Source organism: Odontesthes bonariensis, chromosome 7 (assembly GCF_027942865.1).
Source record: "Odontesthes bonariensis isolate fOdoBon6 chromosome 7, fOdoBon6.hap1, whole genome shotgun sequence".
In the NCBI taxonomy this organism is placed as follows: domain Eukaryota; kingdom Metazoa; phylum Chordata; class Actinopteri; order Atheriniformes; family Atherinopsidae; genus Odontesthes; species Odontesthes bonariensis.
The window spans coordinates 29,774,792-29,801,242 of record NC_134512.1 but is presented as its reverse complement, the minus strand read 5'-3'; the positions used below and the strand labels follow the sequence as shown (position 1 = coordinate 29,801,242).

General features: G+C 39.3%; 2 protein-coding genes across 2 annotated transcripts; one reads left to right on the top strand and one right to left on the bottom strand.

The window, feature by feature from the left end:
• Positions 1–3,450: 3,450 nt before the first annotated feature.
• nts (neurotensin) lies at positions 3,451–8,843 on the bottom strand. Its single transcript, XM_075471087.1, has 4 exons — positions 8,601–8,843; positions 7,505–7,566; positions 5,048–5,245; positions 3,451–3,845 (listed from the first exon to the last, which is right to left on the bottom strand). Exons 1-4 carry the CDS (start codon positions 8,659–8,661, stop codon positions 3,702–3,704), a joined length of 465 nt encoding a protein of 154 aa, XP_075327202.1. The 5' UTR covers positions 8,662–8,843; the 3' UTR covers positions 3,451–3,701.
• A 2,846-nt stretch (positions 8,844–11,689) lies between these two features.
• rassf9 (Ras association domain family member 9) lies at positions 11,690–25,306 on the top strand. Its single transcript, XM_075471086.1, has 2 exons — positions 11,690–11,867; positions 22,133–25,306. Exons 1-2 carry the CDS (start codon positions 11,821–11,823, stop codon positions 23,394–23,396), a joined length of 1,311 nt encoding a protein of 436 aa, XP_075327201.1. The 5' UTR covers positions 11,690–11,820; the 3' UTR covers positions 23,397–25,306.
• The last annotated feature ends 1,145 nt before the right edge of the window (positions 25,307–26,451 follow it).

Genomic DNA, 26,451 nt, shown 5'->3' with positions numbered 1-26,451 from the left:
CTAGCTAAGCAACACCGCCATCCGCTGACTGTGATGAGCATGTGCACTGTTGTTGGTTTGCTATCTAATGCTGTCTTTTTTTCTAACCTTTATTCATGCAAAGTCTGACATTCACATGCCCCCCCCAACAGTGAGCAGTTTTTGTAACTAAATGAGTTGTTTTGTTTTTGGGGGTTTTTTTGGGGGGGGGATAGAAAGCCAGAAAAGGGATGATGATTTTAGATGATTTTAGTCTTTCAGTTTATTTGAGTTCGGAAAACATTTGAAGTGCTTTTTTTAAAAGAAAAAGAAAAAAGTGAACTTTGAGACAGTTGCTTAAACCTTCAACAATAAATGGCTCTTGATAAAATCCAATTGTATCTAGCAGTTACATTAGGTATTACTTGCTGATGCTTTAAGATACCTGTCTCTGAGATTTCAGCACCCCAATACAGAGGAGGTGAATGTCATTTTCTTCCTCTGGTGTTCAAAAAATTGAAAAATTACATTTGAAATTTTCATTATAACCTTTATCCTACCAGATACGTTGTTCTGCTTAAACTGGTCACAGTGAGGTCTGCGGATTATCAGCAGTAGCTGAAACATTGTTTCTACAGATGAAACACCTGTAACCCACTCTGACCCACACTAACAGCATGGTTGGATATGAGCGTATTGTCCTTCTGTCTGAATTTATATTCTATATAATATTTAATCTAGCCTTAATGTCCCCACTTTGAAAATGTATTTTTATCAGAACACCCCCACCACACGCACACTGACATTTAAACTGATGATTGTTAGGATTGCTTATTGCATTCTCCCTGTGGCTACAATGTAGCTGCTTTCCATGTTGGCATGCATGAAATCCACTTTTATTGCTTAAAGTAAAGGTTTAGAGATAAAATGAAGTCACTTATTTGCTCAACAGAGTAGTCCTCATGCTCATATCCTCATCCACATCTTTAATATATATTAAAGAGAAAGATGTAATGTTCTAATGAGGAGAAAACTAAAAATCCTACCATGTTATCTTCCCTGCTGAGTGGCTGAACACAAGCTAACCTGTGTGAAAGTGTGTTTTGACTGCATCGAACGGCTTCTGGTCAAGCAAAACGCGCTTTTCCGTGTGCTGCATTTCACCCAGGCCCTGTGGCTGTCAGGTTCAAAAACCAAGTCCCAGAGAGAACAGAAGTATTTACCAATGCCAAGACTTTCAGTGTCTGAATTAAAGTTTTGTTTGAACTGAATTCGTGTTGAATTGTGGTGTTTGTAGAAGTATTAAGAGCAAAGAGTTCTGATTATGTTAAAGACACCGTGGGCCAAAGTTAAAAAGCAAGAGATCATCATTCAGCATGGCTACATGCACAGCTGAGCCAACCTAAGGTTCGAGCTTGACTGCTATTTCATTTTACCATGGAATTGAGTTACTGACTGAAGTATGCCTGAAGTGTGTTTGATTACTGTGGACTGTGTGAGAAAATGGTGAAGATATTCTGCTGCTTCTAACTTTTTCTGCAGGAGATCATGGTGCATGCAAGTATTACTCAATTCACTGCACAGATGTCTCGAAGTTACTTGAATGGTGCTTTCGTCAAATGACGGTGTATGCGAGTTCCAGTCTTTTCGTCAGTTCTAACAAGCCTGAATGCCTATATTTGGTATGAGCACCTTTATTCTTCTACATAGTCTGAACCGTCTTAGACAAACTTTCTTGTCATTTCCTCAAATAGTCGTCAGGAATAGTTCTCCAGGCTTCTTGAAGAACATTCCAAAGCTCTTCTTTGGATGTTGGCTGGCTTTTATTTTCCTGTTCTCTGTCAAGATGATCCCACACATAATGTTGAGGTCCTGGCTCTGGGCAGGATTCATCACTCCATAAGACCTGTTGCCACTGATTTTCAGTCCACTTATTGTGTCATTTGGTATAGCTCAGTCTTTTCTCCCTGTTTGCCTTCCTTAAGAATGGCTTCTTTACTGCCACACTTCCATGGAGACCATTTCTGATGAGGCTTTAGTGAACAGTAGATGGATCAACTAAAAGGTCAGAAGCATCTCTCAGGTCCTCTCCTGATATATTGTTTTTTCATTAGCCTGCCACTTTTTTCATCCATCCATTTCTATACCTGCTTAATCTTTCGGGTCACGTCAGGTCACTCGAGTCTATACCAGCAGTCATCGGGCGAGAGGCGGAGTACATCCTGGACAAGTCGCCAGTCTGGGAGTTGAGCCTGGAACCCTCTCGCTGTGAGGTGACGGTGCTAACCACCACACCTCCGTGCAGCCCCCCACAGAAGGACACACTGCACATCATGCTGAGATTTGGCCAGTTTAAGGATGATAGCCCCTTGGGAATCACCTTGTTTGTGCAAAAATATTATTTTATGTCTGTCAAACTGCGTTATTTTTGGTATTTTTTGTGGTTGCAATTATAGACATGAAATTCTGTGTATAAGTGACAGGATGCTGGTAACAGTGCCTGAAGATAAAACTTAAAATGGGTTGTTTTCTTATTTCTCTGTTGTAGACAGAGTATTCATTAAATCCTTGAGTTTGGTGCCTTAGACTCAAATGATTCACAGGTCAGTTTGAAGTAACGAACGAACAAACACATTCCTCTGAAAATGGTCAGGTAGAAGGACTGGACTGAAAATGAGTTGGGGAAAAAGACCTTTGAAAGTCTGATCTTTTGCTCCAGACCACTTTGAAAGATTGCAAGAAAGTCAAGAAAGAAATGATGGGTGGCTGAAGACTTTTACACAGAACTGGATATTTTTATGTTGATATTTTAAATTAAATTGTTCATATTGCAGCATTTTCAGATGAATGGTTTTCAAAAGCAACCATACAATAAAACTTTCAGATTTCATTATCATAAATCAGGTCATATATTTTTCATAGCATTTGTAGAGCAGAGTGTTTTATATTTCTATTAAGAACACAGTGATGGTGGTTAGCGCATGTACCATGTTGGCAATGCCGATTGCAGTGATCGCCAATTAAAGTCCCGACCCTGTCGATCTTTCCTGTATGTCTTTCCTCCATTCTATCTCCTCCCTTTACTGCCTCTTTCAACTATCTTGTCTCTTCAAAAAAATGCCTCCCCCCTCCCCCCTCCAAACAAAAAAAAATACACAATGCTGCATCAAGAACATTATCTTCTCCAAGATTCTGAAAACAGCACCACATTCTAACAAGAATGGGTAGGAGTTTCTGTATGAGCCGGCCCCTGTTACATCTCAACAAACTTTACTCGAGACCACAGTGAAATAATGCTTTTGATGGGTGCTATTTTCAACTTTTTGTCCTAAAGGGAGAACGTCCAGCAGGATAAGCGACTGAGTCTTGATAAACTAAAGCATATATTAATAGCAGTAGTGCTCCCAATGAATATCGAAGACAAATCGGCACATCACATTAGCTTTGTATTATGAATCCTTTAATCAGATCTTAACAGAACAGACTTGCTGCGCAGTGAAGAAATAAATGAAGAACAGTTTCTTAGAGATACACAGTGTGCATGATGCTTAGGATTTTATTCTCAGCGGCAGAATAAAGACAGGTCTCAGTGCTGGACATACAATTAAAGGGTCTGATTGGATCAAAACAACATCAGGAAAAGAAATAAACACTGCAGCTACAATAAAAGACAAAAAATCACACCATTACATAAAGCGTATGCTCTGGTCCATTAAAACGTCCCCTTGTCTCTGGGGTGGCTGTCAGTAAATTGTACTTCGTTTTAAGATGTACGGCCTCCGCGACTTGGTGTTGTGGCCGGCTTGCCTTTTCAGAATGTAGGGTGATTTTCGTTTCAGTGGAGCATCACTGCTCTCCTCAGAAAACTCTAGTGAGTCTTGGAGTAGCTGTGAGGGGCAGAGAGAGGGACACGACAGCAGGTGAGTGTCACACAATGGGAATTGGGGAGGGGGGGTACATGTTTTGTTGCTGAGTGGCAGGGTAACGGGGGAGCTGCGGTGGTGTAGCTGGTTAAAGGAGTGCGCCTGCTCTGAGCTTCCATGCATGACAACACAGGTGCTAATCTGCAGGCGCTGTGTTAAGATTTGAAGTAGGACGATGATGGAGGAGGAAGAGATGAGGAGGGTGGTGGGAGGGTGTGGGGGCTTAATGAGGTGTGTTTACTACAGGAGAGGGTACTGTGAGCCTGTGAAGTGCGTGTCTTTGTAGGATGTTGGTGAGGATTAGAGTAAGTGCAGATGCCTGTGTGTGTGTTTCTGGAAGCGTGTCAGTGCAAAAAAGTTTAGGGGATTTTATATCAGCCCAGACATGCTGTTATTGGCTTTGCTGGATTATAGCTTTTTGGGTTTTTTGCCCAATACCCATCTCAGCAACTGACAATTTATAAATATTTTTTTTAGAATTTGTGAATGTACATCATTTTTAAGACTATATGCAAGATTAGAATGTGGGTCTGGATGATCAATGGATATTTTTACATGAGTGCTTTTGTTCAGTATGATGGTACTAATATTTTACATTTAATGTATTTATACACATTCTCAATTAAATAGGAGCTAATTTTGCTCAAAAATGACTTTAAATGCAATTATTCCTTCACTCTGTCTTACTGTTTATTTTCGAAGATGAGCTCATAAAATTTAGTTGTTTTTTTTTCATCAAGTCTGCTGGGATTTTCAACATTGTAATCAATCTTAAGAGAAGAATTGTAATCTTTTCTCAGCTCATATTTAAAGAAAAAAGGTTTTTGTTTTCAAAAAGAAAATCTTTTCATCAACAAGAAAAAATATACTCATGAGTGCGAACTCATGGTACCTGACTCGGTTTTTCTGCTGAATTTACTTTTACTCAAGTGTTACTTGAAAAATGATACACATGTACAGATATTTACAACTTGCACAAAAATGCACACCACATGCATTCAGTGATCAGTGAATAAAGTTGCCCAAAAGACAGCTTCTCTTCACAGCTTTAGGCAGGAAAAAGGTCCTCTTCAGTTCTCGCAATATACAGCAATAAAACATATTTTATGAAAAGCATGACTTGCTTTCTGTGATAGTCTGTCTTTGTGTGAGTGTGCAGTTCTCACCCGCTCCTCCCGGCTGTCCAGCCCCCGGCAGATGTGTTGCAGGCTGTACAGCTCCTCCAGCAGCTGGAGGCTCCCCTCCCTCAGCTCGGCCTCCTCCTCCTCGCCGCTCCACGCCCCCTGCCGCAGGCCGCCCACCAGCCTACACAGGTTGGCCAGCGATACATGCCAGAAGGGGGCACTCTGCTTACTGTGTTTCATCTTCAAAGGAAAAGAAAAGAAATAAAAGAAAAGAAAATGAAAAAGGAGACTGAGATAGAGATGGAGAGGAAGTGTGATCATCTGGCATGAGGATTATTGCATTACATTTTTAATGTAATGCATTTTTCATTTCTCAGATTAAGAACTTGACTATAAAGCAGACTCTGGTTTTGAGAATATGATATGTCTACTGTTTTAAATCACAATGGGAACTGATGAAGAGAAAACTAAGTCGAGGGGGGAGGGAGAGGCTGAGGATGATAAAAACACACAATGTCAAACCGAATTTCTTTTCTCTTTGAGGTTATTATATGGAAACTGCACTGAATTCACCTCTTGAACTATTAGATCTGGATAAAAATAGGTTGGACACAATGTCAAGAAACAACTTAATGCAACTGATTAATGCAATCTAATCCAATATCCTTGCTATAATTGGTGAACATGCTGCCTGTAATCATCCTTATCTCTGGATGTGACCATGATTGAAATCACACTACACAGGAGGCAATTGGATACTGGTTATGTGTGCTTTTGTTGGTGCTCAATTCATATCCACGTCCCAGTCTGCACAGACTGAGGGGAAGAGGTTTTTTCAAGGCGCTGCCTTTTATGTGGTCTGAAATGAACTGAAATGTGGATATATTACTGATTTAATTGTTTCTGCTGTTGTGGCTCCAGTAAAAGTACGGGGAAATTCCCTTTAAGAGGCACCGAAGTTGATCCGTTGTTGTTCCATGGAAAATATAGGAATATCTTTTATATCTGTCATATATGTTTGATATCTTATCATTTCTATTTATAAATCATAGCCATTGAATGATTAAGAACCAGTAAAAAAATCTCGGTAACAGGTCCAAATATCTTTTCAAGTTAATTAAGCAGCAAAGCTTTGAGACATTCTCCTATAAAAAAACATTCTGGGAGGAAGAAATAACTTGTCAGATAAAAAACAAGCAAATGTTGCACTAATTTAAACTAATTTTAATCTCATTTAGATTTCAGTTGTTGTCACAAGCCCTGGAAGACTCAGTTGCCCTGCATCGTTTATGAGAAGCAGAGGATGGTGTCCTCTGACATTCCTAAATCGGGAGCAATAAAGGCTCCATATGTTTGTCAGACAGGAAACAAGTAATAAAAGCCATCGGTTCAAGGATGCATCAAAAAGCTGAGATTTGAAAATCATTCATGCTTCAAAGACTTAAGTGGGTTTTGTTTTAGTTTTAAAACAAGTGAGTGAACGGGGGCAGGTGAGGTCACGTGGAGGATTTTGTAGTTTGAACCAGATCTTCATGCTAAAACTTGTGCTCTTTTTGAAGTAGCTGTACAACAGGTGCAGTAAAGTCTTGAGAGAAGGCTCAACTCTGAAAAAACTGGCAGAAGCCAGCGCAAAACCAGCCAGAATAACAGATGAATTATGAAATCATGTAAGGGAGATTTACTTCCTTTATCTGATCAGAGAAAAAGTGAAGTGCACCAGCAGGTCATTCATTTTACGATTGTGCATATTGTTCAGATGGAGATCGAGAGCATCCTCAACGACACGTCTCCTTCCAGTCTCTCAAGCACTCTATCAGTCTTCCGGCAAGTTGTAATCATTATCATCACCCCTGAGCAGCCTCCGAGCATCAGCAGCAGTGAATCACACAGCTGATTTGTCACTGTCATGTCGCCGAGCGAGCAGCCCAGTAATTTATAAGAAGAGAAGAGGAAGATGAGTCGTTGTGATGCTGTCAGGTCCATCTGAATCCCATTAGACTCAGCCGGCCGTCTCCAAGTGCCTCTATTTCCACTTTCTCTCTTCCCATCTCATCGCACATCGCCAGATAAATGTGACAAAAGTTGAAAAGTTGCAAGTGAATCCCTTACCTCTGCTTCAGATGTTATTTTTCTGTCTTTCTGAGGACATGCTGATAACTGCAGCAAATGGAGTGATGGTTATAATTGTTTTTTTTCTTTGTTTTGTATACATTTCAGATGAATAAATAGAAGGCTCATTTACTTTAAAATTGAAAACAAAAACCAGCCTATCTGAAAGCTATAGTGGACACAAAACAACCCCTTCTACTTGATTATTTAGCTCCAGCTCATCGGGGACACAGGCCAAAGGTGAGGCTGCGACTGTGGATCTAAGTTTCATGAAAGAACACCTGGGAATCACGCGTGTGAGGGTGATGGTGGGGTCATTAAAGGGCCAGCTAGGCTGAGGCTTTTTGGACACTCGTTCTTTGATGTTACGGGGGCAAACAGAGCTTATACCTTTGAAGTGAGGAGGCTGCTGAGAAGCTCCTCTGCCAGCGCTCGCTGCTCCTGGTCGACATCTGGAAAAAGACAACATGAGCAGCAACCTTAAGCAAAATCTAGATAAGTCAGATTCATTAGATGTGTTTTTTACATAATGATTTTCATCAGTTTAGGCCTTTATAGGGGATCATCTGATGCTAAAACATTCCAGTCATCTACAGTAAGGTGTTAAAAGGAAATTAGTTGTAATTTAGAAACTATGTAAACCTTTATTTTATTTTTTGGCAGCCAACTTAATGCTTCCAATGAGTGACACACTAGTGGGCACACTTACTGAGTGTAAAAGTTTTCCTGAATCCAAATGAATGTAGTCTCTGAAGAAGTTTAGTGTGGCCAAACGCAATCAAGAAATTAATGAAAAAATGAATATTCTGTATATCTAAATTCTAGGAGATGCTGCTTTGTTCTAAGAACCTTTTTATATTACACAAGAGTGGAAATTGGTTCCAATATTTAAATGATGTAGAACTTTTCTTGTATCATTGAGGAAAAGAGGTTTATAGCAACCGATAAAAGGAGTAATCCTGAATCAAGACATCGCAACTTGTGCAGAAAATAAGATTGAGTGTGTTTTTTTCCCAATTGACGTTTCCAACTCATCATTTTTCCTGATCTCCAAAAGCATATTAACACTATTCTGGAACAGGAAATAGCTCGCTAAATCATTTTGCCAGCCACGGTGTTGCAGTATTTCACGTTGACATCCAAACTTAAAGGAATCTTTGAAATTCGTAAAAGAAAATTTCCATTAAATCAATGAGAATGAATGCCATTCAAATTGACTACAGTATCATCAGGGACTGCAGATGGAAATTAGCTGCTAAGCTACAATCTGGTGCAGGTCATCTCTTTACTTTGTCATTAATGTACTTTGCACATGGTCCCTGACTAAATAAACTAAATAAACAAAGGACGCACCTGTTGCACAGAGCAAGTCATATCCAAGACAAATGACATAAACTCTGTGTTGTGGCTTTTTCCCCTCTTTTGTTAGTATAAATGAGGTCATAAAAGGATTTACACAACCTGCTGAAAGAACCCTGTTGCTTACCTGTACAAAGTGTGCCACATGTGAGGCAGAGGAGAAGCATACATGCCAACTGTGCCTGCATCTTGATGAGAAAAACAAAGTAAGAACAACCAAAAAAAAAAGCGTTCCACACTGAAGAATTCACCTGAGGAGGAATCTAGTCCATAAGGTTAAGGGTCAGAGAGGCTAGAGAAGAATTTACAGTGGTGCTACTGCTTTCTCTTTTTCTTCTCCTTTCTCTTCTTCTCTTGGCAGTTTCCTGGTTGGATGTGAAGTGCAGTTGGCTCCATTCCCTCAGTATATAAGAGCCAATGTGATGTCAGAGGATCAGTCTCTTCACCCCCACACCCTCCCATCTCCTCTTCTCTCCTCATCTCCATCCCCACCATCCCACCCACTGACAGAGCCCCCCGCCCCCTCCTTCCACCCATCTCTCACCATACCATCTTTTTCCATCCTGCCACTGTGTCAGCGTCTCATCAGACGTCACTTTGGCATCACAAGGCGAAAGATTTTTGCGTCACGGTTTGGTAGATTTGGTTATCTGACTGCACTCAGTCCGAGGTTTGCTTTGCACTTGTCTGCCAGTGACGGGTAGTGGGGGGTGATGTGGGAGGGTGCAGACTCACTCTATGTGTCACTGTTCGGATGAAAATAATATTGTTTTGCAAAATCCTGTTGTGTCTTTGGTTCAACAGGTTCTTGTCTGGGCTGGCAAGACATAAAACATAGTAATAAAAAAAAAATCTAACATTTTCAATATTAAACCTTTCTTAGTACCCATATGTGTCTGGTGTAGGTGTAATCCAGAACATCTTATTGCATGTTCACTATGAGTTGTTAGAGAACTGTAGATGTCAGATTTCCTATATTCTCTGCACTTTAAGTAGATTTCTTTCAAAGTTCATTCAGAAGAAGATTTTAATAGCTGTAAGTAGGTTTTTTTTATCATGCTTACTGACTTATTATTGACATTTTAGTGTTCCTTTTAGGTATTTGTACTGGGAAACAATGTCAGGAACACCATGAAATGTCAAATTCTTTAAAAAGACAACATTTCACATTCTATCTAACCTCAGATTCAAAAGCAGCAGTGTGGTTTTTGCGTGGGTTGTGGAACAGATGACCCTATTTCCATCCTTGCAGAGTTTAATGGGATCATGGGAGTTTGACTGTCCAGTCTACATGGGTTTTGTGAACTTGGAGAAGGATTATGAGGGATTCATTGGGGGTTGCTGTGGGAGTATGGGATACTTGCTTTGGCTACACAGCCGAAGCAAAAGCTGTGTCCGCATCCTTGGCACAAAGTTGAGCTTGTTGATTTCGCCTTTGGGACTCCACCAGTGTTGCTCCTTGTCATTAATCCTATTTGTGATTTCCATGGACAGGATCTAAAGGTATAGTTGCGGAGAGGAGAATGTCTGGTTTGGGAACCTTAGGGTTGCATCTTAGCTTTTTGTGGGTGATTTCGTTCTTGTGGCTTCTTCAAGCCGTGACCTGGGAGGACTGGGAGAAGCCTCTGGGGTAGAACCAGAACATGATGGAGGAATTATAAATATATCCCATCTGGCCTGGGTACGCCTCAGAGCTGCAAAGCGTTTCCCTTCTGGACCTGTTGCCTTCACGATCCAAAATTAACCGACAGATTTCAGAAAACCCTGTTTCCAAATCTAAACGTATTTTTAGAAACAAAAACTAAACCAAAACCAAAAAACAGATTATAATTATATATTTTCAATAATGTTAAAAACAAGAATTACATTTCGAAAAAATAAATCATCACACAACATTGTGAAAACATCAAGATTACTGGATTTCAGAAAACCCAATAAAAAGAATCATTAAAAACATTAACAAAAGAAATAGAACTTTATGAAAATACATCAATATTTTTTATAAACGCAACAACACAGGAAACGCCACAACATTTGAGAAACACAATAAAACTGAAAACACAAGCATTTATTAAATGTTGTGTTCTGATATGGTTGTCTTTCTCAAACGTTTTTCTTTTCTGATGTCGAGTTATCTAAAACTTTCTTGTGGTTTTTGTTCTTTAACTAAAATGAGGCCTTTTTCAATGAGCAGATCTACTTTGCACATCAAGACAAGACCTTAAAAATGTGAGATTAAAGGTTTTGTTTGAACTGAGCTATTGTGGTTTTGGAATAAAATTACAATGTGTGGGGCTTTACTGTGGGGTCCACAGGAATGATCACAATATCAGTGCATGATTTAGGGCATTGACTTTACGTATATGAACCTGACATATAAAACCTGGGTTGGCCACTGGATTTTAGGAATTATGATCATTTTGTTAAAAATGATAGAATCTGTCATTCAAAGTTGAACATATTTGAAAAACATAAAAAAGGGAAGAATATTGGACATATAGAGGACTACAGTAAGTTAAACTCCTTCTTATAACACAAAGCTAATTGTAATTCATGTTTCCTGTTTATGTGGGCAAGCCAAATTCACAAATTGTAACTGGCACCCACAGAGAATAATCTCCTTTTAAAAGTAAATAGCCCCGTTGGATCAACTTCAGGACCTATTCGTTCGGCTAAAGATACTTAGAGCATTATAAAACGGTTAAACTGAGCTAAAAACAGGCTGCATCCCTTTGATATCTGAATTTAATCTGTCATTTAAATCCAGCAGGGAGGGACAGTTAAGAGCTCCCATGTGAACACAATTCCTTCTGAGTGCTCTGTAGTGCAACTCACTGACACATGTTTTGCTTCCTCGTTGCACGGTGGGATAATAAAAAACGAAATGAAATGTGCAGAGGTGCAGGTGTGGACTTAATGACCCGTGTATTTTGAAATAGGCTTTTTTTAAAATTATTATTTCAATTAGGCGACATTTGCGCACACGATAGGCTACTTAAATCCCCCTTTTTCCACGTGTTCTTATTTCCTACACGTTTTTCACATTATTTTCAGCACCTTGTATTTAAATGAATATCATTTTACAGTTGTTTGTGCAGTAAGAGAGCAACCCACTTTACTCGCTTTATCTGCGGGAGCTCCTGCAGGTGAAAGGGGGCAGAGTTTCACCAGAGTTTCTTGGGAAACACCTCCCTCCGCTCTTCGGATGGGACGAACAGAGTTGCAGTCGGGACGCTTACAAACTTTCCTGAAGCGTCCCAGTTAAGTGTCCCTCGTCCTGCCATGCTGGGACTGCTGTAACGCATTCTTTTGGATCGCCGGAGCTTTCTTTCTTGCGTCCCTGAGTCATGGCTCCGTTTGGGAAAAACTTCCTCAAAACTCGACTGAAAAACAGGTAACTTGATGAGATGAGTGTAAGGTTTCATGAAACCTGTTGAGTGTGTTTTTTTTTGTTTGTTTTAACCCGAGTCCGGGTGTTAGTAAGCGCCGATGCGCGTGAATTTTAAAAGTGAGGTGCACACGAAACAAAGTGGGTTAAGTAACAGCATCTTCGCGATTATTTTTAGAAAAAAAACTGCAGGCTGCTACAAGTGAAATCTAAATAGCAATGTGTTAAAGTGAGGCAAATGCGCCTTGGAACTCAGGGTTATCAGTAACTATCCAGCACACCTTTGTTAATGTTTTAAACCAATATTTACCTTGTTTTGGGCATCTTAACACCTGTGTTGGTATTTTAGGGGTAAACTGTGACCAAAAAGTCAAAAGAAGTCAGCGTTAGTGGCAGTTTGTATGTGCGTGTGCATTTGGCAGCAGTGGAGCTATGTTTTTGTGATAAAATTTGACACTCCCTCTCAGTCTGTGTGGCCTTCAGTGGTGGTCCTCACTCCTCGTAAATTAAACTGTGTAACAACAAATGTGTAGATTTTTTTTATTATTGTTTTTATAACATTTTTAAGATAAGCTTTTCATCTGATCTAATGGAGTGATAAGAACATTCTCAGTTTCAGTGAGATCCTATCATCAGGATTAAGATAATTTGCCAAAGCAATTTCCTTAAGTGTCTGACTTGGCCTTTTGATGTGTCTCTGGCTGCAGCTGGGGTCCAGCCATGCTTTCAAAAGGTGGGGAAATTAAGTTTACATAGGCACAAAGCCTCCTCCTGTTACTGCAGCAGAAATTTAGTTTGATTTGTTGACTGCAGCCTTTTGTTGTGATGACAAACAGTTTATCTTTCAGTGTCTGGCACACAATCCAATTCCTTACAGGATTGACAAGAACAGGATCAAGAAAGTAGAGGTGTACTTCTACTAAAGAACTAAAGAAAGTAGAAGTACATTCATTAGCTCTGCCTATTAACATTGTTGCATACAACTAAACTCAGCAAAAAAAAAGGTTTAGATTTAGTTCAGATATGAGACGGGCTTTTATGCTAAATGAATGCATATATTTTTTGACAGTGGCACCATCAGCAGAATGGATTTTAAGAAAACTTCAAACAGTCAGACTGAAGTTGTCTCGAGTTGATGTCTTGTGTTTTCCTTTTTGGTGCAAGTGTGTGTGCGCTGCACAGTAATTACCATTGTGGGACCTATAATTATGTCGAGTGTTTAGATCTGTTGGCGTGTCAAACGTTTGATTACAGACTCGCACCCAAACACTGAGTGTGATGTTTGCCAGAGAATGACAGGACGTGAAGTTGCTGTTGAAACACAAAAACTGCAACAAACCTAAATATATGTGATTTCATTCTATACTTTTATTCTCACAATGCATCATTGAGGCATTGTACTGAATAAGAAAAAGAGCACATACAATTTCAGTCAAGTTCTCACCACAAGATTTGTTGTCGGATTGTTTTATTGTTCATTGTCTGGGAGTTTCGAAGCAGTAGTGGCTTCACACTGAACAAGTGATCTGTGACAGGGGGTCACACACTTAGGGATTTATTGCCAGATTTTACCCCAGAGTCTGGCTAGTTTTTATTCAGTGCTTCCTGTTGTTATGCAACGAGTCTCTCTCTCGCAGTTCACCTTACAGCAGCGGCAACATGATGCAAATAGCTCCTGGTGATTCAGTTTTTGAAAGGAGCTGGCTTTTCTCTACAAAGCCTGTTGTGATATTGTATGATGGAAATGTGCTCACCAGTTTGCTCACCAAATTACAAAAACTAATATCAATTTAATTCCATGCATTGTGATGTCAAAAATGTGTTATTGTACAAGCTGTAGGCTGCGAACAAAATTGTTTCCGGGGTGTCTTAAAGAGGGCAGTTGAGTACATAGATACGTTTAAAAAGAGGTAGTCATTTAGTATGTTTCAGTAATTACAGTTTCAGTTGCTTCACAGACAGAATGTCTGTCTGAAATCAGCAACATGACAGTGTGGTGGTGTTTACAGTACTGTGTGGCTGTTTTGCTCAGTAAGTTGTTATAAGTGTTCATGAGGAGTACATCTTGAGTTGAGTTCCCAAATAGACAAGTTACCTTTCATTGCCAGTATATTCAAATCTGGGCTAAATCCAAATGTTTAACCAACATCTTCAAATAAACCCAGACGTCTACTAAGTTGCCCTCGGAACACTATCCTTCTTCTGCTTTCATGTCATGGTGGTAATACAGCTGTTCTCCAACACTGATGGACCCGCAGCACCAATTGTTCTTTCCAGTATAGTGAAAACATAGCAATTTATCAAGCAAAGCCATTAGATACTAATTGAAACATAGTTTTTGAAGTGGTTGCCTGCCAGTGACATATGTGGACAAAGTAACGTAGTGCCCTCTTGCTCTACGCTACTATTGCTACAATACAGCATTATGCACAGGGCCAATTAGCTGCTGAAATTGCTTGGTTCATACAGATTAGCAGGCAAGAGCAAACAATAAAGAAAGATGATATTTGTGCTAAAAGAGACAAAAGAAGTAATTTATCTTTAATGCAAGCAACAGCTAATTTGGTGATTCTCAGGCCTGCTGGGAGTAGAAAATAATAGGGGTGGGGGGATTCACAGAGGAGAGGAAGAGAAGGGAAGGGGTGTTGTGTCTCTGCTCACAGATGCCTATCAGAGCGCTAGTCATTCCAGAGATAAACATATCCAGATAGAAAGGTGATGTTATTTCCTCAACAATGCCTCATCCTCTTACAGATAAGAGCAAGAGGAAGCACCTTCAGTCCAGCACTGGATAGTTTCTCTCCTGTATTCTGTGTTCCTTTCTTCTCTATATAAATCAGACATTATGTAGATACTGTACTTTCTTTCTTATACGTTTGATCGCTTGATGAAGTTTTTCTGAGAGGAAATCAGCTTGGTTTTGGTCATCTTAAACAGCGCAAACATCTGCAAAGTAGTGGGTTTTATCCCACATTAGGCACTTTGTTCCCTTCAACTGATTTGAAAGGTTTGACTTACCTAATTTCCAGTAGAAAATTGTTTAATTGACCACCTTACCACATAGGGTAGTTTTTAGAGGGACTTTCAGGAGGAAGCATTTTAAAAATAGCTGTGTTAGCAGCGTGACTGCATAAAAATTTCACACCGCTAACCAGAAGATCCAAGTTGAAAATGTCTTGACAACTGTATTGCCTGCCATTTAATTGAATTTAAAAATCCAGTGTGCTCAGAGGATGAATGTCTGAGCTGGATGATCCCTTTAGTTTTCCCCTGGTGCTGCCGTGAAGCTGACATTTGCAGACTAGGCAAAATGTCTGCTATTGAACGGATGACATTTGTGACAAACTGTCATCACGTTGTTGATATCTTAGCTTTTCTGCCAGCAACATCATCGGGTAAATAAAACTGCAAAACTATTGACTTTTCCATTAGCCTGAACTCTTTTTTACGATCACGGCAAATTAAATACTCATCTGTAATTTTATGAGGTGGTGCCAGCGATCATGGAAATGGACATGCTGTATCAAATAATGAAAGGGTACATGCTATTATTGGTAAAGGCCTCTTGGCAAACCAGGCCACCACTCTTTAATGGTTAACTATCTTGATTTATTGATAATGTGCTGATTTCAGTATTGTTTGTTCTGAACTTGTTCAACCAAAACTCAGAGTAAAAAATTTCCATAAAAAGCAGACCATGAGAAACGGCTTCATAAGTCTTAATAGTTTAAAGCAAAAGCGTCACCCAAATGTGCCTCATCCTTACCCGCTACTGAACAAGGCTGGAGGTTGGAAAAATAAGGGTGGATAAGGTAACCTTTCTTGTAGAGAGCCTCCTTTTTTCCCTGACATTGTAGATCCAGAGTGTAACATGGTCCTTGAGAGACAATATTACAATCATTTTTTTTTTCTTCTCTAAAATGCAGCCCTTCAAATCCCTGCACGTTTCAACAGGTTCTCCAATGAAAACAATAAATCTTCTAAAGTGCTGCCCTTACAACCAACATGAAGGAAAGGACTCATATGAGCATTTAAACATTGGAACGAAATTCATTCTCAAGTGTTTCCTTTTACAAGCCACAAAGTTCTCACACGGAAGAAGGCGCTGGGTGGTGCAGTTATGCTTTGAACTATGGGTCGCTTGATCAAAACCAACATATGACAACTATTTTATCCACTTCTGAGTTATGTTCACTTAATAGCAACACTTTATTGAAACTCTTTTGTCACTTCCTGGTTGGTTTAAAAAAAAATAAATAAAAAAAAAACCTTATGGCTAAAAACAAACATTTTAGTTAGAAATTAAATACATTATTTTTATTTTGCAACCCTCTCATTAAATGGACGTCATTTTACACTTAACATGCAATTGCTCCCATGGCAGCTAGAGATCGTACATTACTTGAACATTATTACGGCTGTTTCTGTTTGCATGAACGAACACCCCACAGGGGCAGTCTTGCATAGCCTTGCACTCAAGCGCAAACCAATTATTTTATCACCACCAGTAGGTTAATCCAAATGTTGTCACTAAATGAATCCTTTTGCAAGAAAAACAATCCTGTTGACAGCAGTGGTTATGGGATATATTTGTCCAAGTTTTGTTCCTGCTGTAAAAAATGTGCATCACTTGGGTGTATGCTTTATTAATTCAGTCTGTGCTTTACTTATGTCAGTATTATGTCATCTATATTCTAATATTTCATATAATTTCATTCATTTCTGAGTTCACATGAATAATGTGCTATATATGTACAAAGAACTGAAGTTGCTATTGCCACCTTATCAGATGTCTACTGATCTGAGACGGCTTGCTGAGACTGAGGGCTGTAATTCTGTCATTTGCGATGACTTGTTCAAACCCCCAGCGCGCTGTCCTCCGTGGTAACTTGTTGCCTGCAAATTTATGACACAAGAAGGAATTACAAGGTTGTTATTATGAGTGTTACAATTGAGGAGACTATGCCACCACCGTGGGGCTGCAACGTAATCATTCCACGCAGAAACTTGCACCAAAATTCCTATAATTTAAAAGTGGTTTCCTCCCACGTGTCTGATGTCTACCTGTGGATCTCTGCCTCTAAGTTCAATCTGAGGTCAAGCTGGTTTGCTCAGGTTTCTTGGGTGCACTCAAGTGTGAAATGTTGAGCTCGAACCTATCCTGTGTCTTTCACTGTACAGCATCAAGTTTTTATAGTTCCTTTTAAGTGAGGGCATCATACAGTGGGTTTGAGTTAATTACAACATCAGTGTCAGCTTTATCTTTACTATATCAATCAAAACTCACCTATGAAGGCACCCTCATTTACTGTGTCTGGAAACTGGATTCCAAATGGCACCAGAAGTTATATACCCTTATGATGGGTTTAATTGTGAAGCGTGAAGTACTTTTGTATGCTCTGCCAGGGAGTCTGAAGGTTTTTGCATTCCCAAGGACTGATAACAGTTTCATCAAAATGTTTCCCTCATTCTGACGTGAAATTTGGAGAATTTCTCTTTTGAAATTTAGTTTAGCTATTTTCTTTAAGAGTATGAACTTTAAAATGGTTTCTGCCAATTCAAGATAGCCAGTTCAAATACGCACAAAGTCAGATGACACAAGCTTGTATAAGTGTATTTTTGTATAATAGGAACCACCTCAAAATTCTAAAAACCGAGCCGCACTGGCATTTAAGTCTTAACTGTACATTAGTGTTCCTTCTCTTTTACATTCAAGCTGATCCAGTTAGCTAGTAGCAGTCTGTAGTAGCCATTTATGTAAGCATGTCATGAAAGTCATGGTCATGAATGAATTCAATGTTCATTTCTTGTCCTTCCCAGTTAAATCTTTGACATTTTGGTTTCCCAAACACTGCCATCCATCCATAATAAAACTGTTACAAACATATTTGTTAACGCTTTCTTCACATTAGAGTGGAGCTGAAAAAAGACCTACAGTGAATCCATTATTCCTCTTCCTCCCTCTGTCCATTAAATTGTGCCGGCAGGATGTTGCCTGAGAGTTAGTGATTGTGGCCCAGGACAAACACAGGTGTTTCCCTCCTTTGCTGTACCCTCTTCCTGTACAGCTGAGGGACCAGGTCACCCTCACTAAAATTCACAATTGTTTATAGAGCATGTTTATTCACCTTTATGCTCATAAATGACCACAGAAACCTGTTTCTCGCATGTTTAGGTTTGATGGAAATATTTACGCTTCAGTGTTTTTAAACACATCTTGTACAACTACCTTGTTTTTTGTCTTATTAATCTTTCCATCAGCACCATTTAATTTGTTTGGAATTTCTGACCCTGCCTTCACAAATTTCGTCTACTCAAAGCTGCACTAACATATGAAGTAATGCAGGGCTGTTGTTGGGTTGGGTTATGCTGTACAGGTGTGGCTATTTGTGTGTGCACCCACTGTTTTCGTTTGTTTAATGTACAGCAGGCGTGGGGTGCAATCGTGGTCGATGCAGTTGGAAAATTTTTAGCTTATAGTCACCATGCTCATTGTCTAGATATGCCAAAGACTTGTGTAGCCTACGCACGGCTCAGGTATTTGCTTTGCCCCGCTCTTCTCCAAGGCTCTGAATAACCATTAACCAGCCTCTTACGTTGTATCACATTCCCAGGACCTATTATTCAACAGGTTTACACAGTGCTTCAGTTGTGTGCTGTTTCCCACTCTGCATAAAAACACACATTCTGTAAAATCTGCAAAATGTGAGACGTGGTAATTCAGGATTCAAGTTCTCTCCTTCAAACGATAATGTTCTTACCTGTAGTATCTCATTTGTGTTGACGTTCGGTGGATGGGATTTCTGTATCATCTGGTTCGCTTGTGTATTTTTTCATTCATCTTTCCTGCTTACAATCAGTGGTTAATGTGAGTCGCAGCCGAGTAATGATTGCTCAGCAGATAAAAACACAGCAGGTACATGATGCAAGGTTCCCATCTGAAGCTGTGACTGCGTAGCAAGTGAAGGAATAATATCACACTTTTGATATCAAGCCTGAGAACAATTGTAGTATTTGATTGGATAACCCCCCCCCCCCCATAAATATGGATTATTTACAGCCACCATGTCTATGTTTTAAAAAGCTTTATAAAAGCATTAAAAGGTGCACAGAGGATCGTTGCATTTAAAAACGCACTAGTGATACACTGTTTGTCCCAGTGGTTTCTGTCCATCAATGTCATACTGCCTCAGTGATGTAATCTTGTGTGGTTATTTGAAACTAAGTTTCTGAACTCATTCTCAGTCAAACATAACATCATTGACAACATTACTTTGATTTATTGCTGTCAACAGATTAAAGAAATATCGCCTGCTGGCCTGCAAAACCACAGACCAACATTCCTTCAACCCACAAAATCAGCCCTTAGTTCAGAATTAGAGGAGGAGCTCAGGTTTTTGTCTTTTACTGATATTATATGGATAATCTTTCTTTGGCACCATAATTACAGTAATATTATATGTCATGTAATTTTGTTTTCAGAGGAGGCTTTAACTCTAAATATGAGTAATTCACAGAGACAGAAACTTGGCAGTCTGCTTCAATAGAGTGAACTCAATAAATCACATGATCTGCAGAATATTTAAACATGTTATATTTCATTTCAACAATAACATGATACATCATTCTTTATCCTAAAATCAGATTGAAATGTCTGCCAAGGTTATCTACTTATTTGATTACTTGTGGCTGTCTGCATTGCCGGTGCCTATCATTTAATGACTGGATATTAGGTCCTGGATATTACCGGCGCTCCATTAACCATGTAAAAAATGGATATCTTTGGTCCATCAGTGGTCAATTTTTGCACAAATTTTACGGTCCAGATGAAAAGTTAATGAGCGCCGTGGGGTTAAATAGCTCAGAACCAAACCATTAAATGATCATCTCTGATGGGTAGGATGATGAGTAACAGTCTAATAGAATCAAGCCAGGGAGCACAAAATGAGTGAATGTAGTTTTCTGCTCATTGACCTAATGGAAAACCATTAAAGTGGGATCTAGTCATGAAAACATACATCTTAGAAGTGAAAGATCCTAAAAACCACGAGAGTGACAGTATCCGTCTTGCATTCAAGGGTTGCAACTCTGTAACTGCTATAGTAACCACTTTTTGAAAAAAATGTTTATTTGAAATTAATCATTTTACTTTGACATTTTAAGGCTGCCTTGTGGGCTGAGGGGTTAAAGACATTGTGATGTCATTATTGAGGTTTCAGGTTCTGTTAAGGACTCTTTTCTGTCATCTCTCTTTTCTTTTTTTGTCTTTTCTCTCCAGTCTTATTTGATCTAGAGACAAACAAGACGACCAAGGCACTTAGATTGTGGGAAAAGTTAAATGCTAATGTCAACATGCTCGAAATGGTCGTCTCTACCCGATGTGGGTCTGATAGATATGTCTCTTAATTTGAAGAAGACCATTTGAAATATGTATCCGAGTGTTTAAATCTGACTGTACCTTGCTTGATTTTGAACAGATTTTGATTAAATTTGCTTTCTTGTTAACATGAGAAAATGAGCCTAATTTTAAGAAAAATTTTGGAATTGAATTTGTGTGAGAATCTGATTCAACTGATTCACCCTCAAGTTTGTGTAGCATATGCAGGCTCAGATCTTCCAACAACCAAGAATGTGGAATTTTATCCCGGCTTGTTGCTTTACATGTATTACTTTTTCATCTTTAAAAAACACACCAAATAAAAGGAGGACAACCAGTCAATACAGTGGACAATTTTTGTTTTCCATTATTTAACTCTATTTACATGGAATGTCATCACTGGTTTCAGTAGCCCTATATGTCCTAAAGTGTAGTTGTGGCTTTTTAGAATGTTGGCAGTCTTTTGGCATAAATCTGCAGTTGATAACTGAATTTGACACTGAAATGTAATCAGTATACTGTTAATCTTGTCACCTCATAACAAACAAGAGTTCATGAAAATCTGATCTGATTTGGCAGAGTATATTTGATTTTGCACAGAAATCCACATCACTGATTCTGTTAGTATTGCCCTATGGCAAACTTAGAAATGTGTCTTAACCCTTACAAAGTCCATGTGTAAATGTAAATGTACTTTAGTTATACAGCCCTTTACAGACAATCCTTACGGTGTACCAAAGTGCTTTATAGCAGGTAATAAATAAAGAGAAGAATAAGTCAAAACAAATAAAAACAATAAAAGAACAGTGAAAGCAATAGAATATAACAAAATAGATTAAGATAAGATAAAAGTGCCATCATAGAAGAATAGAATAGAAAAATACTTTATTATCATCATACTACAATCCTAAATAAGTAGGTTTTTAGCTTAGATTTGAAGAGGCCCAGGTCAGAAATAAGACGCAGCTCGACGGGGAGCTTATTCCAGAGCCTAGGGGCAGCTTTGGGAAAAGGCTCGGTCACCCCAGGGTTTGTATTCTGACCTGGGCACTTCCAGCAAAAATTGATTTGTTGACCTCAGAGCTCTACCAGGTTTGCAGACTGTTAAAAGCTCAGATAAATATGATGAGGCGAGGCCGTTAAGAGCTTTAAATGTGTGGATCACTTTGGGGAGTTAAATGAGTTGCTAACATGCTAAAAATGTAGCTGATGAATGTTAACATTGGCTGATTAGCCACTGACAAGTTGAATTTTGATGAATTAGCTTAATAGAAAAATAAAATAAAAAATTCCCCACAGGGAGACGCAATAATTTAAATTGTTAGTCACTTATTAATTTTTTTTCAAAGTGCTCTAATAGTGTGCCCTACAAATGTGAACTTCATAGTGGCATCAGACATAAAGTTGGGGAATCTCTGAAGTGGGCCGGCTACTTGGCTTGGAATGAAAAAGGCCAGCTGTGCATAAACGTTGTTCAGTGTCGCCATGTCAACAGCTGAGTTCAAATGCCCAATGAACTGTACTTAATTGTTTGACTCTCGGGTATTGTGGATGTACTTTATGTGTTCGTATTGTTTAAACCGTTAACAAGCACGGGCGCCACAATGGTCTTTATAAACATAGGGTGGTTGCAGCTACTTTAACCACAACATCTCTAAATACCTCAGAATTGTGTGATCAGTGTTGAGATTACTGATATTTTAATGCTGAACCAAATTAAGTTCTATATCCGTATAAATATTGTACAACATAGGATAACAAAGAATGCTGTCAAGCATTATGTAAACAATTCAAACAATTGGAAAGCTACATTAGAAGTGAGTGGATGTACAGGGACTCACAAATGTCATTGTGTAGCCTCAATTGTAAGTTTGTTTTTCTGTCTCTCTCGCAGGACAAAAGATGCAGAGCCTGTGGTTGGAAAGGAGATTCAAGTTACTGTCTGCAATGAAGAGAAGGTCGTCTGTGGAGTAACAAAGCACACAACATGTGCAGATATGATTCAGGCGTTACTGGAGGATCACAAGTCTATCCCAGAGAGCAAGCGACTCCTGCATGGGGAGCCCAAAGACTTCTGTCTCGTCGAGCGATGGAAGGGGTTCGAAAGAGCCTTGCCACCTCTCACCAGGATCCTGAGACTCTGGTATGCTTGGGGTGACCAGCGACCCTTTATACAGTTCATTCTGGTGAAAACCAGTGATTTTGTGCCTCAGCCCACTAAGATGGTTGGAAAGTCTAGAGGAGCCAGGCCGAAACGATGGGAGCATGGTCACTCTCAGTATGCCCAGCCTCTGCCAGTGGAGAAGCAAAAGCGCATGGTGAAAAAAGCTTTCCGGAAGCTTGAGAAACTTCACAAAGAGAGCAGGAGCTCTCCAGGGGCCGAGGAGATCGATCGCATGGTGCAGCTTATTCTCAACCAGGACCACACAATCAGAGAGCAGATCCAGCGGATGAGAGAGTTGGATTTGAAGATTGAGCAATTTGAGCAGCAAGTGCAGAGGGAAGCTGAATCTGAGGGTTCACTCGCTCAGGCCAGCGGCCCAAATTTAGCGGGACACAGCGATGAGCATCTCGAGTGTTTGTACAGCAGTGATGGGGTTGAACAGCTGGAGATGCAGGTTCAGAGGCACAAGGAACTCATCGTCCAGCTTTCCCAGGATATCGACGCTGAGCTGAGGAAGGCTAACTTCCCTCTGGTCCAAGATGAGGACAATGAGCAGAAATTAGCTGCGGCCACATCTGGTTTTCCTGCTGAAACTGATGAAGCAGTCTATAATGCTGAGGTTGAGGGGCTGCAAGATGAACTGAAACACAGCATATTCAGTGGCGTGGCACTTCAAAACCAAGCTGCAGAAATCGACAAGCAGCTCAAGTACTTTGACTATACACTGGTTGCTAAGGACCAGGAGTGCTGGCAGCTTGCAGCCCAGCTGAACTCACTGCAAATCATGGACAGCATGGAGGAAAAGAAGCCTGTACCTGTCCTTGTCAAAAATGAGGCTCAGTGCAGCGTGTCCCAGACAGTGAAACCCAAACACAGCCTGTCCCCTGTAGACGTTACAGACACAGACTCAGACACTGGGATTAGCTCCACACACAGTCAGGACTCACTGTCACCATGCCTGGACTTCCCTCCCCCGCTAGACACAGACGTTTGAAGAATCCTGGTAATCCTCCAATTTATCGTTCTACAAGCACCAGCCTCACTTTGTGCCTCTCACATATGGTCTTTATCTCCTTGCTTGAGTTAAGTTACTTTATCATTGGGTATATTTATTGATTTTGTGTGTTTTCTTGCGACAAAAAGTGCGCAAAGTGATAGATGGTAGACTTTTGGAATAATGAGTCAAGTCTTATTGAATAAACCGAAAGTAATCAGTTGTACCAAAACAAGATTTGTTTATTTTATATTTTTTTATTCTGGTAGACACAAAATTCTTTGTAGGAGAGATCTAAATATACCCTCAACTTAAGCTTCAAGTGTTCTTAAATGACTATGTGGGTATGTGTAAGGTCAACAGATGCTTAGACTTGAGTGTGAAATGAAATCATACATGAAATATGTAGACGGGCAACAGACCTAGCTGCAGGCAGGATGGTGGACTGTGGAAACTGTCTAAAGATGGCACGGTGGCAGTTGGCATGAAAAGTTGTCAAAAATAAATAAATCAACGTTCACCCTTACACTTTTAGTACGACTTTTTCAGATAGCTACTGATCTAAGACAATCTGTCTTGTTAGCATCTGTAAGCTGTAGTGTAGTATATAGTTGACATTTGCGCTTGAATAATCAGGATTGAATCCTCAAGATGGGATGCACAGGCTAACAACCTTATGTAACTTGATCCAAAGGTTTTGCACTCAACAGCACCATATAAAACTTGTTTCTTTTAAGTTGCATAAACAATTTTGAAAGTGTTTGAAGCGTGGAATGAAACCTTTAAAAAGTTAAATAACTTTTTTAAACAGTCAAACAAACAGCATTTCTTTTCTGTCACAAGATAGTACACAAACAATATAGCTAAAATTGACACACAAAAAAAAGATCTACTTCTGTTTGCGTAAAAGCATTGTCACTGTCAGCTTCCGCTGTGCCTCTGTGGGTGGTACCGAGTGGTCCACCATCTTGTCTGCAGCTGGGTCCCACTTACTGATGAGGACACTGGAGGTGCCCAATAATATATCCTACCATTTTATAGTCCTGTTCCTGATTCCTTTTAGATGTGAATAGTTTCTTTGTTTAACCTTTTTCCTCTCGAAGACAAAGTTGTTGTTTTTTTCCTTTGTTCATAATCCTCTTTATCAGAATGGAACACTTTTCATTCTGCTTTCATTTTTAGGCAGTCATTTTGTTTCTGTATTGTTAACCAGCAAGTAGTTTAACTCCTTGTTTAACTGTAAATCAATGAATGTGTCCTTGAAACAATTTTGTCTCCACTCTGGTTAAACATTGTAAAGACTTTCAGGACTCACTCATCAGCAGACACTACAGCCGACTGATAAATATGTCATTTTTGCCTGCCCTTCACTTATGAAATGAATTACACCCTGGGGTTGCAAATACACTGTTTATGTCAGCCAGATTTTCCATTTAGAGGCACAAAATTTTAGTCTCTGTCTGTGCCAGGTGTTGTTATCACAGTGCCATTAGCTAAAGGTGAAAGTGAATTTGGGCTTTTCTCAAGTTCTCAAACTGTTTGTAAAGCTGCACTTGTTTGTACATACTTTAATATATGGACAATGTTTTATATTAAAACAAATAGCTCAATGGTTTGGATGTCGAATTTCTTCAATTAGATATTTGTGAAACATTCCTCTTAACCAGGTTGTAAATACTTTTTGCTGTAAGTACTGTAAATATGAGACGCGCACAATTTTTAAAAGCAATTTGCTAAAGCAATTTGAAAAGCTATTTATTTACCATAGAACTGTATTTTGCAGAAAATATTTTGATAATATTTCAAAAGCAGAAATCTACTGAATCAAAGTCACCAAAATAAAATTGTTACTGTATATGTGTACCACACACTAACTTTCATAATAAAGACTTCTTGTGTAAAACTATAAATCATTGTTGTGAACTTTGTTTTAGCTATGTCAAAACGAGGTTGAAATATAAAGATTCTACAAAGCGCAGAGTAACCAATGTGAAACGTCACAGCTACCTATAAACCCCCTGTCAGACCTGTACAATATAAGCAGATGAGAGTTCACAAACAACAGCAAGCGCTCTCTTCATGCCAAAGTACTGCTGACAGACTAACACTTTGTACTTGGGGTACAGCAGGCCAAGTGAGTGGAAAAGCAGAGGATATCTGTTTCACACACTAATTGCTAACCCCCTCCCGCCCTCCTTCACTGCTTCAAGCTACTAAGTAACAAAGTATGAAAGGCTGGACAGCTTACAATGCGGACAATCTCGCACTGGTGCCCCATACCTGTTGATGGAATGGCGGATTATGACGGCATTTCCAGTGTTATCTGTCTCACCATCATACCTCAAGTTGCGACAAAGGCGTTCTCTGGAATTTACTTTTAAAAGCTTGTGCTGAGTTGGTGAAAGAAATGTTGGGTAACTGAATCTTTTATTCAACCATTAGCCATTAGTTTTGGCAGGAGTCTTCCACCTGTCTCTAAAGTTTGTCATTTTTCTTTTGTATTTCAAAGAACACAACTTTTTTTGTGCCCATAATTAAACTTTAAAAAGACATCAAGGTATTCTAAGAGAATTACTATTAACAGTCCTTTTTGTAATGACAGATATCGACTATCTTCAAAAGTTTCTCTGGGTTTTAAGTAAAAGCTTATTCATATAAGATTTGAAAACGATAGTCTTTTTATGCTTTTTTTTCCCCATAGTGCAGTTCTTCTTGGCCTTAACCAATAACGCCAACTTAGTGCCAATTATTGTGTCTTTTAGCTCTGTAATCTTTGTTTCACTATATAAAAGCCTTTTTGATTTTGTTCAATAACTTTCGGTCACTTTGTCGACATATAGTGATTAAGTTTAAAACCTCAGTTCAATAGTGTTGGGACCCCATGTAAATTGTAAATGAAAATAGAATGTATCATGTAAAGGTCAAGTCTGCAGGTAGGCTACGCTTCCACTACGAAGCCATGTTGTTGTAACAGATGCAGTATGCGGTTAAGCTTGTCTTGCTGAAATGTATGAGGCAAGAGATCCTCTGGATGACAGAATATGTTGCTCTAAAA